We start from the raw sequence: 19,306 nt of genomic DNA, 5'->3' as shown, positions 1-19,306 counted from the left end.
TTTTTGTGTTTCAGTTTTTATATTTGTTATTCTACCCCCCCCCCCTCCAACTTCTTTCTCCCCTTTATCCCCCCACTTTTATCTCTACTCATTGTCTTTTCATTCTTTTTTAATTCCTATTTTTTGTCTCTTTTTCTACTCTCACTATTTTCTCTTTCTTCTATCTTTTCAAGTTACTTATGTCTCTTGTGTCGTGCCCTTGAGATCTAGTCAACTATCCCAGCTATCTCTCCCATATTACAGATGTGTGAATTACAACATCTGTCTTATATTTAGCCTCTGATGACAACTTACCTGTGCTACCACTTACATAATACTTTTATTATATCTTTGTGCACAAACACATAAGCACAGATCTCCTTCAATGATTAAGTTTGGTTTACTATTACAAGGTCCTGTGTTCAATTCTTCTGTTCAGCACTTTGAACAAATAACATCTGCCACAGCTTCAGGGTACACCCAGGCATCATGAATGAAATTTAGTAAATAAAAACTGTGAAATCTTATCAGATAGCTTGTACTCATTAGTTCAAAGGTCCAGCCCTGCTAAGCACTGTGTTGTGCTGAGTCTGCCCAAGGATTGTTAAAAGTGCATATGCCTGTCGGATATACTACCCACTACATTACATAATACAATGGGAAGGTTTTTTTTCATTTATCAAACAAATAGGGCACTTGTCAAAGTTGCTGGGGTGATGTGGGGTCTGTTTTCACATTCAAATAAGTGTTCAATTAAACACTCACACAAATAAACACGTGCATGGGTTCATCATCATTGTCACAATCCTCTTCACCGAATTGTGTATATGTAAATGTTCATATACACAATGTCTGTCTTTCTCTTTCTCTCTCCTTCTCCCCTCTCTCTCAAATATGTATCAATATTTCACGTTAGAAATATTTCCAAAGTATTATTTGACAATCACTTTATTGAGAAAGAATATGTTCAATCTGATTTTTTTTTTCAGTAATATCTGCATTTTATAATATTATTTACACAAAAAAGGTGATGAGCTGGTAGAATTGTTAACTCTCTGGGCAAAATGCTTAGCAACATTTTGCCCATCTTCATGTCCTAAGTTCAAGTTCCATTGAGGTCGTCTTTGCCTTTCATCCTTTCAGAGTCAAGAAAATAAGTACCAGTTGAGTACTAGAGTCAATGTAATCGATTTACCCCCTCCCTCAAAATTGTTGTTATTTATTTTTTATCAGTCTCTTATTTCTTTACTGCCCACAAGGGGCTAGACACAGAGGGGACAAACAAGGACAGACAAAGGGGTTAAGTTGATTATATCGACCCCTGCATAAGTGGTACTTATTTAGTGACACCGAAAGAATGAAAGGCAAAGTCGACCTCAGCAGAATTTGAACTCAGAACGTAGCAGCAGACGAAATACCTATTTCTTTATTACCCACAAGGGGCTAAACATAGAAGGGACAAACAAGGACAGACATAGGTATTAAGGCGATTACATCGACCTCCATGCGTAACTGGTACTTAATTTATCAACCCCAAAATGATGAAAGGCAAAGTTGACCTCGGCGGAATTTGAACTCAGAATGTAACGGCAGACGAAATACCATTAAGCATTTCACCTGGCATGCTAATGTTTCTGCCAGCTCGCCACCTTCTATTCTATCAGTCTTTTTTGTCAAAGCATTGAGTTACAGGTGTGAAAACAAACCGATACTGGTTGTCAAGTGGTGGTGAGACAGACACAGACACTTACATACATTTGTATGACAGGCTTCCATACAGTTTCTGTCTCCTCTCAAATTCTCTAATAGGTATTGGTTAACCTGGACAACAGTAGAAAGCACTTGTCCAAGGTGTCATGCAGTGGGACTGAACCTAAAAACTACATGGTTGTGAAGTGAACTTCCTAACTACACAGCCAGTGTTATTTGTTTTCTTCTTTTTTTTTCTAAGATGGCATGATCTGATTTCAGAAAGATTTGGCTGCTATTTCTAGCATGTTGGGTGACCACATAGAGGCTTGTTACTTGTTAATACCATTGTTATGATTAATGGTTTTCGTGACAGTATTTCATTCCTGATAGCATAAATATCTTCGTGAGTTACGGTTAACTATTTAACATGCATCCTTCCCATAACATCTAAGCCAGTTTTTCTAATTAGTATACAATCTCTTATATCTTACTAACAATAGATTGTATGTGCTTATGCATGTTAGTGTGTGTACATGCGTGAGAGAGAAAGATTTTGTTTTTTTTCATTCTAATATCCATTTTTCCATGCTTTGCCTGGGTCAGATGGAATGCATTGACACAAATTCTTCTGCAGCTTGATACTCTTCCTGTCATCAATCCTCCCTCATTTCTATGCAAAACACTTTGCTATGATTAGACGTGTTTCTAAATGGAAGTCTTCCCTCAGAGGGCTTAGTCTTTTTTCTCAGGGCCCCAAGGACATACTCTACGGAGAGCTTGCTAGGGGTACTAGGTCTGTGGGAAGATCGTTCTTACATTACAAGGATGTTTGCAAAAGGGACATGAAGGCCTGCAACATCAATATTAGCAATTGGGAAGCAGTTGCCAGCAACCGTGGAGATTGGCAACGTACTGTAGAAGAGGGAACACAAAGGAGTGACAGAGAGAGAGAGAAGAAATGGAAAGACAAGAAACAACGTCAACAAGAAACTATGACATTACAACCAGCCAGGAACAGTCTTTGCTACATTTGTGGCACCTGCCAGAGGGAGTGTTTGTCCAGGATAGGACTACACAGCCACAGCAGGAAATGTATTAGGACATGAAATGTAAAAGCTGGACTAGACTATTTTATGCGCAACTCCATTGTCTCCCGAGACAAAAAGGATGCCAAACAACCAGTAGATATGCCATAGTGAAACTGAATTTGAAACCATGTAGGGGAGCAAACTTCTTAACTAAACAACCATACTTCTGCCAACATACATGCATGTATGCATATGTACATACACAGCAACAGGATACATACCAACCTAAATGGAGCAAAGTATGCCTGAACTTGGGTTCATAGGGAGAGAATGTAAATCCTTAGATCATACACTAAAAATGATCATTATATATAGAACTATTTATTATTTGTTTATGCGCCCTTTTCAAGCCTAGCCAGGCTCGTGTGCCCGGTTTCCCGGTTTCTGTGGCATATGTGTTCCTCCCAGCTGGACAGGACGCCAGTCCATTGCAGCATTACTCAAGAAACAGGAAGAAAAAGTGAGAGAAAGTTGGGGCGAAAGAGTGCAACAGGGGTTGCCACCACCCCCTGCCGAAGCCTCGTGGGGCTTTAGGTGTTTTTGCTCAATAAACACACACAACGCCTGGTCTGGGAATCGAAACCGGGATCTTCCAACTATGAGTCCACTGCCCTAACCACTGGGCCATTGAGCCTCCACATATGGAACTATAAAAGTCTGTAAAAGATTTAAAAGAGGAAGAACAAAACAAGATGCTTTCCTTCACAACCTTGCTACCAAATAGGTGGCCAGTTAAAATTTACTCTAAACTGAAAAGAGAAAGAGAACATACATAAGTACAGTGGAGGTATAGTTAGAAGTTTGCTTCCTAACAACATAGTTCCATGTTGAGTCCCAATATGTAGCACCTTGGGCAAGTGTCTTCTACTGTAACATTAGGCTGACCAAAGCCTTGTGAATGGATTTGGTAGATGGGAACTCAAAGAAGCTTGTTGTGTATGTGTTACTGTCTTGTGTGTGCCTTGACATTGCATAATAGTTGTAAATGAGTATCACCATCATGCAAGCAGTGTACTTCGTTTCCAATCTTCCGTGAAAGCATGTCTGGTCATGGGGAAATTATTACCTTACTTGGAAACCAGTGAGGGTTGGTGACAGTAAGGGCATCCAGCTGTAGAAAATCCACCCAAGAAAATCCCATCCAACTCAACCATACGAACATGGAAAAGTGCGAGTTGAAATGATGATGATAATGATATATAATATATATATATATATATATATATATATATATACTAGCAGTTAAACCTAGTTTCACCCGGCCTGTTTGGACGATGTGGGTGTGTTCATTTTCAGTTAGGCATAATCTATAACAGCATTTCTCAACCTTATCATTTCGAGTCCCCTATTTTGATTGGAGCCTCCAGCTGTATGAAAATTTCTTTTAGATAGGTTTTAATTGATTTCCTCAGTAAGTATGGGGGCTAGGAAAAAAAATACAAACTGCATTCCAATCTATGCACCCGCCTTCACATGTGTGCCATTTTTAACACGAATCCACTCAGCCGTTTGGCTGTGAACCTCAAGACAAGAAAGAATGCAACAATCGCCCATGTCCAATTTATATTATATATATATATATATATATATATATATATTATATATATATATTTATTTATTTATAACTGAAACTTTACCACTATTCTCACATTTTAGTTTCATCATCATTATTATTTAATGCTGATTTTCTATGCTGGCATGGTCGGACAGTTTAACAGGAACTGACCAGCTGCCCGGGTTCTATGTTTGTTTTGGCATGGTTTCTACAGCTGGATACCCTAACTAATCCCTGCCACTTTACTGAGTGTACTGAGTACTTTTACGTGGCACCAGCATGGGTGCTTTTTCCATGGCACCAGTACCCATCAACCTGCAAGATTACGATTACTCAGCTGAAAAGGGATATAAGTGATATGCCTGTATGCAAGAACGGCCACGATTTTACTTAGCTTGACGTATCTTCTCAAGCACAGCAAACCACCCAAAGCCTTGGTCCCTTGTCATCCAAAGCATGTATACATGTGATAGCAGTGGAGTGTACTGAAAAATGATATGAGAGGTCATCAGTTTGTATTTTACCAGTGTCACTGTGTATTATGGCGTAACAAACTGAACTCTCAAATTACCTGGTTCATCCAGGTACCCATAGTTAATTTGCTACAAATTCCTATTTCTACCCTCATTAGTGTGCTTTAATTGAAAACTGGCAGTCAGCTGTGACAAATACCACCAATGTTTACTTTTGTTCTTCGTTCACTGGAGTTAAGGAGTTTAGCCAAATAAAATGAATGTTTCTCAGCAACTGTTTTTTTCTAACAATTTTTTTTTTCAGCTGAAACTCAAAAATACAACAATAACAAGGGCCAAAAATTTTAAGAGAATTTAAGAAATCTTAAAACGTCTGATGTCAGATAAGTCGTTATTGAATCAGTGGTGCCAAATAAGCGGCACCAAAACAGATGTGCCAAAACATCTCCTACCCATCCTTGTGGTACTTCATTAGGGAAACTATAAGTGCTGAAAGTGTTGTTTTTGTATCTGGGGTTAGTACTCATAATCTTTTGCAGACCATCCCAGACTTGTGACGTTGATGTAGCTGATGCCAAATCTGACCAAATGTAGATGGTTAATGTCTGTAGAGAAAGACATGGTCTGTATTACTTGCAGTAGAGTGAACTCCACTAAGATACTTAATGACTTGGTGATGGTGTTAAACCAAGCAATGTGCTAGACCTACCATTATTGATTATAACTGATAATTAAAATATTAGGAACTAAACCTGTTTCATACACTTAGTATGCTGGGAGTTTTGAACTGCTTCGCTCTGCCCTCATTATGTATATATCATACTAATGAGTTCAGTGTGAACTTGAATATAATGCAACATCTACATTTTGTAGCCAAAATCAGTAATATATTATATCCTCTTGTTTTTTGGTACATTCAAGTATAATACCACCCACCAGTCTTGACCTTGATGTTTTGTTTTAAATTTCTCACAATATATAAAAGAATTCAACATATGTACACACGTGAAAATTAACACACACAAGCACACTCACAGGCATTTATAAATATATTCAAAAGATGATCATAGTGCTAATTTTTAAATTAGAAGAAGAAAAAAACTCTACATACTCATATTTTGTATTGAGTTGTGCACATGAGAGTATAAATATATATGTAGCTATATGGTTCAAAAGCTTTCCTCCTAATGAAGTGGTCTTGGGTTCAATCCCACTGTGCAACACATTGGGCAAGTGTCTTCTACGATCGCTTTGGTTTGACCAAAGCATTGTGAATGGATTTGGTAGATGGAAACTGTAAAAAGCCCATCTTGTACATTTGTGTGCATGCGTGCATGTCCTTGTCTAGATACCACATGGATGGTTGTAAACGAGCATCGTCATCATACAAGCAAGGTTGTTTGTTTTCAGTCTTCTGTGAAAAGCATGTCTAACTACAGGAGATATTACTTTGCTTGGAAACAGGTGAGGATTGACAGCAAGAAGTGCATCCAACCATAGGAAACATGTCTTGTGGTGGAAGAAAAGGAACTTCTGATTCCTGAAAAAAATAGAACGGAAGATTGTTTTGATTTGATAAGACATTCATTTGTATCTCAGAAATACGAGCACTGGTTCGATTTCACTTCTTTAGGTGAAGTTGCATGGCTCAGTGGTTAGTGTCAGACTCACAATCATGAGGTAGTGAGTTTGATTCGGAGACTGGGCTATGTGTTGTGCTCTTGAGCAAGACACTTTATTTCACATTGCTCCAATTCACTCAGCTGTAGAAATGAGTTGCAACATCACTGGTGCCAAGCTGTTCCAGCCTTTGACTTTTCCTTGGATAACACCAGTGGTGTGGAGAGTGGAGGCTGGTATGCATGGGCAACTTGCTGATCTTCTACAAGTGATTTAATTGCCTGGACTTGTGCCTTGAAGGAGAACTTTCTAGATGCAATCCTATGGTCATTCATGACCAAAGGGGGTCTTTACTCTTTACCTTATTATTAATCAATTTGTTAGTTACTTAACCAACCAACTAATTGATAGTTTGCTTAATCATTCAGTTAATAAATTAATCAGTTGTTTGTCAAAATCCTTTCATTGCTATTCACGATGTTATTATTGACACAACGGCTCTCCCAAGATATGATAAAATCTGTTTCAGCATACAAGTCCACATTAAGAATCTTGCAAATCTTTATATATAAAAGTGAGGTTGTGTGCTGTCTGTTGCCTACGATTTATATTCCTAACTACTCCCAAATTTTGCGGTGCAGTTTAACCAAAACCGGGTATCTTATAGTCGTGATTCATATCGAGCCCTTCTGGGTATTAGCACGTGTCTACGATTTAAAAAAAAATTTACTATCAATTTTTTCCATTTTTAATGCATTTTTGGCATATATAAGGGAAGTAACTCTCTAAAAATTTATTATTAAATCTCAGAACGTAAAAAGCTACAGTGAGCCCCCCCCCCCCCTTTGTGGTTAGCCATATTGAGATGGCTATTATACTTTACATCTCTAAAAATGCTTATATAGTTATTTCCCTTACAAACCCAAGCAACGCCGGGCGATACTGCTAGTCAAATATAAAAATGAAACATTAAATTGGATAACATTTTTCTTTTCTTTTCTTGCAGGTTTCTCTCTGTTTAGCTATTTCACATCTGAGCTCACTCGAGGTTATGTTCCGGAGAAAGACCAGAAGAATTTCACAGAGAAACGGAAAAGAATTTATACATTCATAAAGATACCTTTTGAACTAGAACAGGTATGTAGTTGTATGTTTTAATAATTTCAGGTAAAAGAAACTGATTCAGAAGTTCGTTTAGCATTTAAATGATATACCCTTTTACTTGTTTCAGTCATTGAACTGTGGCCATGCTGGGGCACTGCTTCAAAGGCTTTTAGTCAACCGCAGTACATGTTTAAGCTAGGCGCTTGTTCTGTTGGTCGCTTTTGCTGAGCTACTAAGTTAGTGGGACATAAACAAACCAATACTGGTTGTCAAACAGTGGTGGGGGACAACAATACACACATGCATACATACACACACGCACAGACATGCATCATCATTTAATGTCCCCTTTTCCATGCTAGCATGGGTTGGACAGTTTGAGAAGAACACAAGATATGTGGCTGCACCAGGTTCTGTGTCTGCTTTGGCATATGATTTCTAAAGCTAGATGTGCTTCCAGGGGAGTGGCTGTGTGGTAAGTAGCTTGCTAACCAACCACATGGTTCCGGGTTCAGTCCCACTGCGTGGCATCTTGGGCAAGTGTCTTCTGCTATAGCCTCGGGCCGACCAAAGCCTTGTGAGTGTATTTGGTAGACGGAAACTGAAAGAAGCCTGTCGTATATATGTATATATATATATATGTATGTGTGTGTATATGTTTGTGTGTCTGTGTTTGTCTCTCTAGCATTGCTTGATAACCGATGCTGGTGCGTTTACGTCCCCGCCACTTAGCGGTTCGGCAAAAAGAGACCGATAGAATAAGTACTGGGCTTACAAAGAATAAGTCCCGGGGTCGATTTGCTCGACTAAAGGTGGTGCTCCAGCATGGCCACAGTCAAATGACTGAAACAAGTAAAAGAGAGAGAGTACATGTACATGGCAAGCTTTCACACAGCTTCCATCCACTTAATTTACTCATAGCGCATTGGTTGGCCTGGGTTATTTTTATCGGGTTTTTTTTTTCCCCTCTTACCTGCTTCAGTCATTTGACTGTGGCCATGCTGGAGTACGGGGTACCACCTTGAAGAAGTTTTAGTTGAACGAATTGACCCCAGTACTTATTTTTTAAAGCCTGGTACTTATTTTGTCAGGTTTTTTTTTTGCCAAACTGCTAGGTTACAGACATGTAAACAACACCGGTTGTCAAGCATTTGTGGGTGATGAACACGGACCTGCATGCATGCATGCATACATACATACATACATACATCCAGCAGGCATCTTTTAGTTTCCATATCCACTCAAAAGGCTTTGCTTGCCCCAAGGCTATAGTAGAAGACACTTGCCCAAGATAGTAGGACTGAACCTGGAACCATATGGTTGGAAAGCAAACTTCTTACCACAGAGACATGCCTGCACCTAGTGTAGAAGATACTTGTGCAAGGTATGACACAGTGGGACTGAACTTGAAACCATTTGGTTAGAATAGCTTTTTTTAAATTTTAGCATCAGTTATAACACTACGATCTTATTTCTCTAAGTTTACTTAGCCCTGCCTATAGCTCTGTTTCAAATAATTAACATTTTATAGTTGATGCTGCAAATAACTGTTTCTTCCTGACTACTAGATTAATCTAGCACCAAGCTTAATTGCTACTGGGAAAGCTAATATATCAAAAACTTCACCTGAAGTAATAAATATCAATGACAGTTGGTGGCCAGAATGGTATTTTAAACCTGTTTAGATATAGGAAGTGTGATAGAATTGTAATACTTACATAACTAAAACTATGCAGGAGCAAAGATTGCTTCTTAGAGCTGCACAGAATCCTATAAATTTGGCTGTTGTTTTGACACTTGTTATTACAGCTGAATCTGACTTCAAGTAATTGCTAATCAGTTAGTTGCCTGCACAAAAGGCTAATACTCTTTTACTTGTTTCAGTCATTTGACTGCAGCTATGCTGGAGCACCGCCTTTAGTCGAGCAAATCAAACCCAGGACTTATTGTTTGGAAGCCTAGTACTTATTCTATTGGTTTCTTTTGCCGAACCACTAAGTTACGGGGAACATAAACACACCAGCATCAGTTGTCAAGCGATGTTAGGGGGGGCAAACACACATACACACACACACACACACCACACACACACACACACACACACATATATATATATGTATATATACGATGGGCTTCTTTTAGTTTCCGTCTACCAAATCCACTCACAAGGCTTTGGTCAGCCTGAGGCTATAGTAGAAGACACTTGCCCAAGGTGCCACGCAGTGCGAATGAACCCAGAACCATGTGGTTTGTAAGCAAGCTACTTACCACAGAGCCACTCCTGTGCCTCCACACAGCCACTCCTACACTTAATGTCTTTTTTTTTTTGAAATCACAAGTTTAGTATGTGCACACCCACACCCCTCACACATCACAATCATCTTCATTTTAACACCCACTTTTCCATGCTTGCATGGGCCAGATGGAATTTTTTTGACACAGGTTTTCCATGGTTGGGTGCCCTTCCTATCTCCAACCCTCACCTATTCCCAAGCAAGGGAAATATTTCCTCATGGCCAGACACATTTACATGGCAGATTGAAAATGAAAGACACAGCTTCTGTGACAATGATGCTTGCTTTACAACTATCACATGATATCAAGACAGTGAGACACAAAACATACACATAAAGGCATATATGTATGTATTTATATACATGATGGGCTCCTTTGTTTTCTTCTACCAAATCCACTGACAAGTCTTTGGTCAGCCTGAGGCTATAGTTGAAGACACTTTTGCAAGGTACCATGCAGTGTGACTGAACCTGAAACCATATGGTTAGGAAGTGAACTTGTTAACCACAATGCCATGTCTGTAATGCAGATATATACTCTTTTAGTCTTTTACTTGTTACAGTCATTTGACTGTGGCCATGCTGGAGCACCACCTTTTAGTCGAGCAAATCGATCCCGGGACTTATTCTTTGTAAGCCTAGTACTTATTCTATTGGTCTCTTTTGCTGAACCGCTAAGTGACGGGGACGTAAACAGACCAGCATCGGTTGTCAAACGATATTTGGGGGACAAGCACAGACACAAACATATACGCACACACATACATATACATATATACGACAGGCTTCTTTCAGTTTCTGTCTACCATATCCACTCACAAGGCTTTGGTCGGCCCGAGGCTATAGTAGGACACTTGCCCAAGGTGCCATGCAGTGGGACTGAACCTGGAACGATGTGGTTCATAAGCAAGCTACTTACCACACAGCCACTCCTACGCCTATATGTATAATTTTAGATGAGTTTCATACTGATGTTTTTTTTTTTCTTTTTGCACGCTGTGCTGGTGGCACCCCGTGCTGGTGGCATTTAAAAAGCACCAACTGATCGTGGCCGTTGCCAGCCTCGCCTGGCACGTAAAAAGCACCCACTACACTCACGGAGTGGTTGGCGCTAGGAAGGCATCTAGCTGTAGAAACACTGCCAGATCAGACTGGAACCTGGTGCAGCCTTCTGGCTTCCCAGACCCCGGTCGAACCGTCCAACCCATGCTAGCATGGAAAACGGACGTTAAACGATGATGATGATGATAATTATTTCTGTATTTTGAATGTTATTAATGTAAATTCTTCAATCTGTATTATTTCCAATAATCATCAGGTGATGTTCCTGAGTTAGAGGAAGGATTGAACTCAGACACTTATTGGCATGGACTCTACATCCTAAGAAAATTACTGCAACTTAAAAGCTCAAGTTGAATGCTTAAATATTTTGAAATGACATTATTATCCAGTGGTTAGAATATCAGACCCTGTTGGTAAAATAAAGGTTGTAGGGTCAATCTTTGAATTTGTTCAGGAATAACACCTGAAGAGACTTGGAGATAATACTGATCTGTGTGTTGATGATTGGAGATTATAGTAATCAATACATTGTCAGTGACACAGCCAACATGAGGAAATAATCTTAAAAAAAGAAATAAAATGACAAATATCACAGCTTTCAAGTTAGCAATTCTGGCCTTGTAAAAAGCACCCAGTACACTCTGTATAAATGTTGTTGTTAGGAAGGGCATCAAGCTGTAGAAGCCATGTCATACCAGATAGTAGAGCTTAGTGCAGACTCTTGCTCACAAGCTCTTGTCAAATTGTCTGGTCTGTGTCAGTAAAAAAAGTGGATCCTCGTGACTGAAGTCCATGCCAGTGAAGTGCTAAGAGCACCATCCAAGCATGATCATTGCCAGGGCCAGTGACATGTAAAAAGCACCATTCAAATGTGATCATTACCAGCGTTGCCTTACTGGCACGTGAAAAGTAACATTCGAGCGAGGTCGTTGCCAGTACCGCTGGACTGGCTCCTGTGTAGGTGGCACATAAAAAACACCATTTGAGCGTGGCCGTTGCCAGTACCACCTGACTGGCCCTTGTGCCGGTGGCACATAAAAGCACCCACTACACTCTCAGAGTGGTTGGCATTAGGAAGGGCATCCAGCTGTAGAAACTCTGCCAGATCAGATTGAAGCCTGGTGCAGCCATCTGGCTCGCCAGTCCTCAGTCGAACCGTCCAACCCATGACAGCATGGAAAGCGAACATTAAACGATGATGTTGATGACAATCGTAAGAATTGAAAGTTTTGTACAAGCAACTCTAATTTTCTAATTCAAAATAGAGAACTACAATGGCTGTATGTCTAAGGTGTTGGACTACTAAGTACATCACACCATTATTTTGTAGTCTGTTCAGTGAAGCACAACCTTGATGACTCAGTTTGTCCGCCTGTCATGTTCCAATCCTATTTCATGGTTGAATAGTTGGTAATAAGAATATCTAATTGTAAAAGCAATAGCTTAAGAAAGAAAAATCATGAGTGATTAAAATTTTTTTTAACCCTTTAGCATTCAAACTGGCTACATCCGGCCTAAACATTCTACCTGTTTTATGTTCAAACCAGCCAGATCCAGCCTCACACACCAACCCTATAATGTCCTTCTAAAAATAAGCAAATATGTCCAGAAAATCTTAAAATTACAAGATAATGCATGATGGATTCAAAACATTTTGAATAAATAAGCATTACATTTGATAATAATCTGAATGCTAAAAGGTTAATAAATATGTAACCAGTATGTAAAGCAAAACTTTTTATTGATGAAAGTTTATGAAGAAATAATAGGCACAGGCTTGGCTGTGTGGTAAGAAGTCTGCTTCCCAAATGTCTTCTACTATAATCTTGAAACAACCAAGGCCTTGTGAATGGATTTGGTAGATGGAAACTGAAAGAAGCCTGTTATGTGTGTGTGTATGTATGTATGTATGTGTGTGTATATATATATATATCTGTATGTATGCCTTTGTGTTGGTTCCCCAAACTGACTGACAACCAGTGATGGTGTGTTTATGTCCCTGTAACTTGACAGTTTAGCAAAAGAGAATAATTACCATGATTAAAAAGAAAATAAGCACCAGGGTTGATCAGTTCAACTAAAATCCCTCAAGACAATGCCCCAGCATGGCTGTAGTCTAATGACTGAAACAAGTAAAAGATTAGAAGGTTAAACGAATCAAGATTTAGCTTAAGTCTGTCATGAACCCTAGAATTTATAAGGCTTAAGGTTAATCCAGTTTCCATGGAATATAAGTGACTGAGTTTACAACACTTTTCCCCTGGATACAATGCCATATCACAGGGTTAACTTCATATCTATTACTGGAACTTATCACAGGCAAAAGATTTTCTGGGCAGGGAACACTGACGGGGTTGGTGGCGTGGGTATACTTATCGCTGAGAAATGGATAGATAGAGTAATTGAGGTAATCAGAGTAAGTGACAGAATACTTAAGATTAGAATAGTGCTTCATAATAGATTAGCAACCATTATATCGGCCTATGCCCCTCAGCCAGGGCTACCCGATGGACAGAAAGACAGTTTCTATGACACCCTACTGCAGACCACCTCATTGACGAACGACAGGGACCTTCTCTTTGTGGCTGGTGATTTCAATGGGCATGTTGGACGACATGCTGGGGGCTTCCATGGCGTACATGGAGGCTACGGTTATGGTTCCCGCAACGAGGAGGGAACCAGGCTGCTGGAGTTCTGCGATGCGAATAGTCTTATGGTCTGCAACACTAACTTCAGGAAACCAACAAGCCACCTGGTCACCTACCGATCGGGCCGGCATACTAGCCAAATCGACTACATCCTTGCCAGAAAAAGGGAAAGATGGCTGCTTATAAATGCCAAAACCTTCCCAGGCGAAGAATGCACCCCACAACATAGACTGGTAGTTAGTGACTTTAGGATCAGGACTAAGAGGGCGACTAGAAGACGACCAACATGGAGAAGAAGGGTCTGGAAGCTTAAAGACCCTGCGAATGGACAGAGATTTAGAGATATGTTACTTGAAGCCTTTGACGAAGAGGAAGGGGGTATAGCTACACATGGGGTAGAAGACAACTGGACGTTTCTGAGGGACAACCTGCTGAAAGCCGCTGACCAGATCTGTGGCTGGTGCAAAGTCCCCTTAAGACCCAAAATAACGTGGTGGTGGAACAATATTGTTGACAGGGCTATTAGACAAAAGAAACAGGCTTGGAAGGCCTGGAAGAACGGTGGTAGCAGGGAAGGGTATCAGACTGCCAGAAGGGAAGCTAGGAGACAGGTCTATCTAGCCAGAGGGGAAGCAGATAAGAGAAAATTTGCCAATGTCCTGCGCCGTGAGGATGAAAGACTTGAGGTATTTCGTGTTGCAAGACAGTGTGTGAGAGAGAATCGTGATGTGGTAGGAGAGAAATGTGTTCGCATGGAGGATGGTTCACTTGCGCTAAATGAGGATGCAAAGAGAGAAGCTTGGAGACGCCACTATGAAAGGTTGCTGAATGAGGAAAATGAATGGGATAAAGAGAGTCTGCCGAATGTTGACCCTACAGAGGGACCAGCTATCTGAGTTGATAGTTCCGTGGTAGCTAAGGCAATTAGAAGCATGAAGACAGGGAAAGCCCCAGGCCCATCAGGAATTACTGCAGAGATGCTCAAAATATCTGGCAGTGTCGGCTATAACCTAGTCACCTGTATAGTCAACCAGGTGATACACGAAGGAGTCATACCCAATGACTGGTGCAGCAGCATACTAGTCAACTGCTACAAAGGTAAAGGTGATGCCCTAGATACAAATAATTACAAAGGTATCAAGCTGTTGGATCAAGTAATGAAGGTTACGGAGAGGGTCATAGCCCAACTAATTAGAGAGAGAGTTAGTTTAGATGAGATGCAGTTTGGGTTCGTGCCAGGGAAAAGTACCATTGATGCTATATTCCTGGTAAGGCAGCTGCAGGAGAAATACCTAGCCAAAGATAAGCCCCTGTACCTGGCTTTTGTTGACATGGAGAAAGCTTTTGATAGGGTCCCCCGATCCCTTATCTGGTGGTCAATGAGGAAACTAGGGATAGATGAATGGCTGGTGAGGACTGTGCAAGCCATGTACAGAGATGCCGTAAGTAAGGTTAGGGTTGGCAACATGTACACAGAAGAATTCAAAGTAGAGGTTGGGGTCCACCAGGGTTCAGTACTCAGCCCCCTCCTATTTATCATAGTACTCCAGGCAATTACGGAGGAATTCAAGACAGGCTGTCCCTGGGAGCTCCCCTACGCTGACGACCTTGCTCTTATTGCTGAGTCACTATCAGAACTGGAGGAGAAGTTCCAGGTGTGGAAGGAGGGTTTAGAATCAAGGGGCCTTAGAGTCAACCTAGCTAAAACCAAAGTACTAATAAGTAGGAAGGTAGACAATCCACAAATGTCTTCAGGAAGATGGCCCTGCTCGATCTGTAGAAAAGGTGTAGGTAGAAACTCTATAAGATGTACCCAGTGTAAGCTATGGACACATAAGAGGTGCAGCAATGTCAAAGGTAGGCTAACTGGGAAGATAGTTTTTGTATGTGGCAGATGCTCGGGAGCATAACCTCCGAAAATCTGCAGAAAACAACTTCCGTCACTTTCCAGGGGTAAAAACTAGAAGTAGTTGATAGCTTCCGTTATCTAGGTGACCAAGTCAGTAGTGGGGGGTGGGTGCGCTGAAAGTGTAACTGCTAGAATAAGAATAGCCTGGGCAAAGTTTAGGGAGCTCTTACCTCTGCTGGTGACTAAAGGCCTCTCGCTCAGAGTAAAAGGCAGACTGTATGATGCGTGTGTACGAACAGCCATGCTACATGGCAGCGAAACATGGGCCGTGACTGCTGAGGACATGCGTAAGCTCGTGAGGAATGAAGCCAGTATGCTCCGCTGGATGTGTAATGTTAGTGTACATACTCGACAGAGCGTTAGCACCTTGAGAGAAATGTTGTACCTAAGAAGCATCAGTTGTGGTGTGCAAGAGAGACGATTGCGCTGGTATGGTCATGTGGCGAGAATGGATGAAGATAGGTGTGTGAGAAAGTGCCAATCCCTAGCAGTTGAGGGAACCCGTGGAAGAGGTAGACCCAGGAAAACCTGGGACGAGGTGGTGAAGCACGACCTTCGAACTTTAGGCCTCACTGAGGAAATGACCAGCGACCGAGACCTTTGGAAATATTCTGTACGTGAGAAAACCAGGCAGGACAAGTGAGCCCAGACCACTTATGAATGCCTTTCCTCCCTTGGACACAAAGACCTGTTGTGGCAAGCGAAGTCGATATAGAACCTCATCCGACGACAGACACCCATGCCAACCCCCCATGCTTGCAAAGACATGTTGGGGCAAGCGAAATCGAAATCGAAACCGAATTGAACCAGCCAGGATCCCTGGCCTGGTGGTACGTAAAAAGCACTATCCGACTCGTAGCCGTGGCACGTAAAATACTCCAATGCGACCGTACGACAGGCACCCATGCCAACCCCCTTTGCTTGTGAAGACATGTTGGGGCAAGCGAAATCGAAATCGAATTGAACCAGCCAGGATCCCTGGTCTGGTGGTACGTAAAAAGCACTATCCGACTCGTGGCCGATGCCAGCACCGCCTCGACTGGCTTCCGTGCCGGTGGCACATAAAATACACCAATCTGACCGTGGCCGTTGCCAGCCTCGCCTGGCACCTGTGCAGGTGGCACGTAAAAAGCACCCACTACACTCACGGAGTGGTTGGCGTTAGGAAGGGCATCCAGCTGTAGAAACATTGCCAGATTAGACTGGAGCCTGGTGCAGCCTTCTGGCTTCCCAGAACCCCGGTCGAACCGTCCAACCCATGCTAGCATGGAGAACGGACGTTAAACGATGATGATGATTTATAGCTGAATGGGCTGAAACAAAATGAAATGAAGCATTTTTGCTTAAGCACACAATACACTGTCCAATCTGGAATTGAAACCATGAACTCATGATCATGAATGCAGAGCCTTAACTACTAGTCCACAAGTGTTCAAAGAGAAACATTTAAGACACTTTGAATATAAATTCCAATTATAAACGATATCAACAAATGATAGAGAAATTGTATTCATAGGTGTCTTTTAAAATCAACTTCCACATTTCATTGCACACTCACTCACACTATAGATTTAGTTATGTCTCTAATACTTTTTTTATCTTGCTTTGTTGGGCTTCCTGCTGAGAGAAATGTTGGATTTCTTTAAAGTCATTGTGTGTGACTTTAGTGCATTATTTCAGGGTCATTCTGCAAACCAGACAAACTTGCTTTCTCAAAGATGAAACAGGTTCTTATATAAGACGTAATGATTTCGTTATTATTCAGATGTGAATGATGTTAAATGTTGAAAGTTAATCAAACACTAGGAAAATTTTACTGAGAAACATTTGTGTTTCCATTCTTTGTACTTTTCAAGCTGATGTACGTGCGTGTACACACACACACACACACGCACATACTCACACATGTTTGTGTACATATACAAGTGTGTATATATTGCAACAGAGAACAAGGAAGATACGTTTTTTTGGTTTCTGTTTTTTTCATTTCTAAAGTAATGTCAACATAGAATTAATAACTCAAATGTTAGAGACCAATTTCAATAATTGGTACAATACCCTTTTGATACTATTTATAAGATATATCAAACTGTAATTCCCAGATATTTATAAATTATTATATGCTAGGGATCTTTTCAATTCTGAAGCCAGTTTTTTCAAATTTTTCCTACTGAACCAGACAATTTGAAACTTCGTATACTGGTAGAATGTGTCAAAAGTAAACTTAATTGTAAACCAGAATGAAAACGGAATTATAACTTCTAAGTTTAACGTTGTTTAATAATTAGAATTTTAACCAATGATATTCCGTCATTCGGCTTTATTTTATTTACTCCGTCTCGACCACCAATTTGGTGACGTATTAAACATCTTAAATGTAAACAAGCCGCATGTCTCCGTGAAATCTCCTTCTAATTATTTAACGTACTCATGTTTCCAGGATCCTATAGTCAGCCACCTTCTAATAATATTATTTAAAACTAGTTACTAAGCCACATGTATTAAATTGAAAATGTTTCCATTCTGTTAGTACTTGCTTTCGTTTGCTATTAAGAAGTGGCATCTCAGTGACGAGGCTTCTAACAAGATTTCGTTTCTAAGCTAATGCGTTTCATTTCACTTATTGTATTTATTTGTGCAAAAGGCAAGAAATTTAATATTAAAAAAGCAAAGAGCTGGCAGAAACGTTAGCACGCCGGGCGAAATGCGTAGCCGTATTTCGTCTGCCGTTACGTTCTGTGTTTGTTTACAGTTTTCCGAACGTTAGTACGTCACAAAAGCGCTTTCTACGTCACACTAATAGAATCCAGTCAAGTTTTACACATGAAAACAAACAATCTGATTGGTTAAAATTCGCAGTTTTAATCTACGATTAAAGTCATAAAATAGATTTTTCTCAAATAAACTAGTTCCAACCTGTGTCTTGTTTTGCTAGACTCTATCAGCATACGAAGTTTCAGAATATTTAGTTAAGTAGAAAGATCTGTGGTCCTGGCTTCAGAATTGAAAAGATCCTATGCTAGTAATAGATTTGCACTATGAGTCTATATATATATATATATGAGCAAAACACCCCCGTCCAATGGACAGTGCTGAGTTGTCAAACATTTAAACCAAATTTTCTCAAAACAACTTGTCCGGCCATATATGTATATATATATATATGTATATGTATATATATATATATAATATATATATATATATATATATAAACCATATGTGTGTGTGTGTATATATATTAAGATAAAACTTACTTGGAAATGGATGTGTGGCATTCAGTCATATAATAATATAAACAATATATATATATACATGCATATATACATACATACATATATATATATATACATATATGTGTATATACATATATGGGTACAGGACGTCATAGAATGTAAACAACATGAAATATACGAAATACGAAAACATGGAATATGAACTATTTTTGCGAACAACGAAAGAAACAACAGATGAAGGGTTATTCATTATGTTACCTGTCTTGCTTCCCATTTGTTTCTTGTTGAGAAAAAAGTCACCAGAATTTTGGAGAGAGATCCTTTTATTTCTTCCTTATTATTAATGTGAAGGCGCGTGGCTCAATGGTTAGAGCGTCGAGCTTATGATCGTGAGGTTGTGAGCTCGAATCCCGGACCAGGCTGCATGTTGTGTTCTTGAGCAAGACACTTTATTTCACGTTGCTCCAGTTCACTCAGCTGTAGAAATGAGTTGCGATGTCACAGGTGCCAAGCTGTATAGGCCCTTGCCCTTCCCTTGGACAACATCGGTTACGTGGAGAGGGGAGGCCAGTATGCATGGGCGACTGCTGGTCTTCCATAAAACAACCTTGCCCAGACTTGTGCCTCAGAGGGTGACTCTCTAGGTGCA

General features: G+C 40.3%; 1 protein-coding gene across 1 annotated transcript in view; it reads left to right on the top strand.

Moving 5' to 3' along the window:
* Positions 1-19,306, top strand: part of LOC115229904 (transmembrane anterior posterior transformation protein 1 homolog) — a 92,301-nt gene that overhangs the window by 34,280 nt on the left and 38,715 nt on the right. The window contains exon 2 of the mRNA XM_029800165.2: positions 7,414-7,544. Coding sequence (XP_029656025.1) covers positions 7,414-7,544 — 131 coding nt within the window. The remainder of the gene's footprint in view (positions 1-7,413; positions 7,545-19,306) is intronic.

The sequence above is a fragment of the Octopus sinensis genome, linkage group LG2, assembly GCF_006345805.1.
Source record: "Octopus sinensis linkage group LG2, ASM634580v1, whole genome shotgun sequence".
Classification (NCBI taxonomy): domain Eukaryota; kingdom Metazoa; phylum Mollusca; class Cephalopoda; order Octopoda; family Octopodidae; genus Octopus; species Octopus sinensis.
The sequence above is the reverse complement of the archived record's forward strand: the minus strand, read 5'-3'. Positions and strand labels throughout refer to the sequence as shown.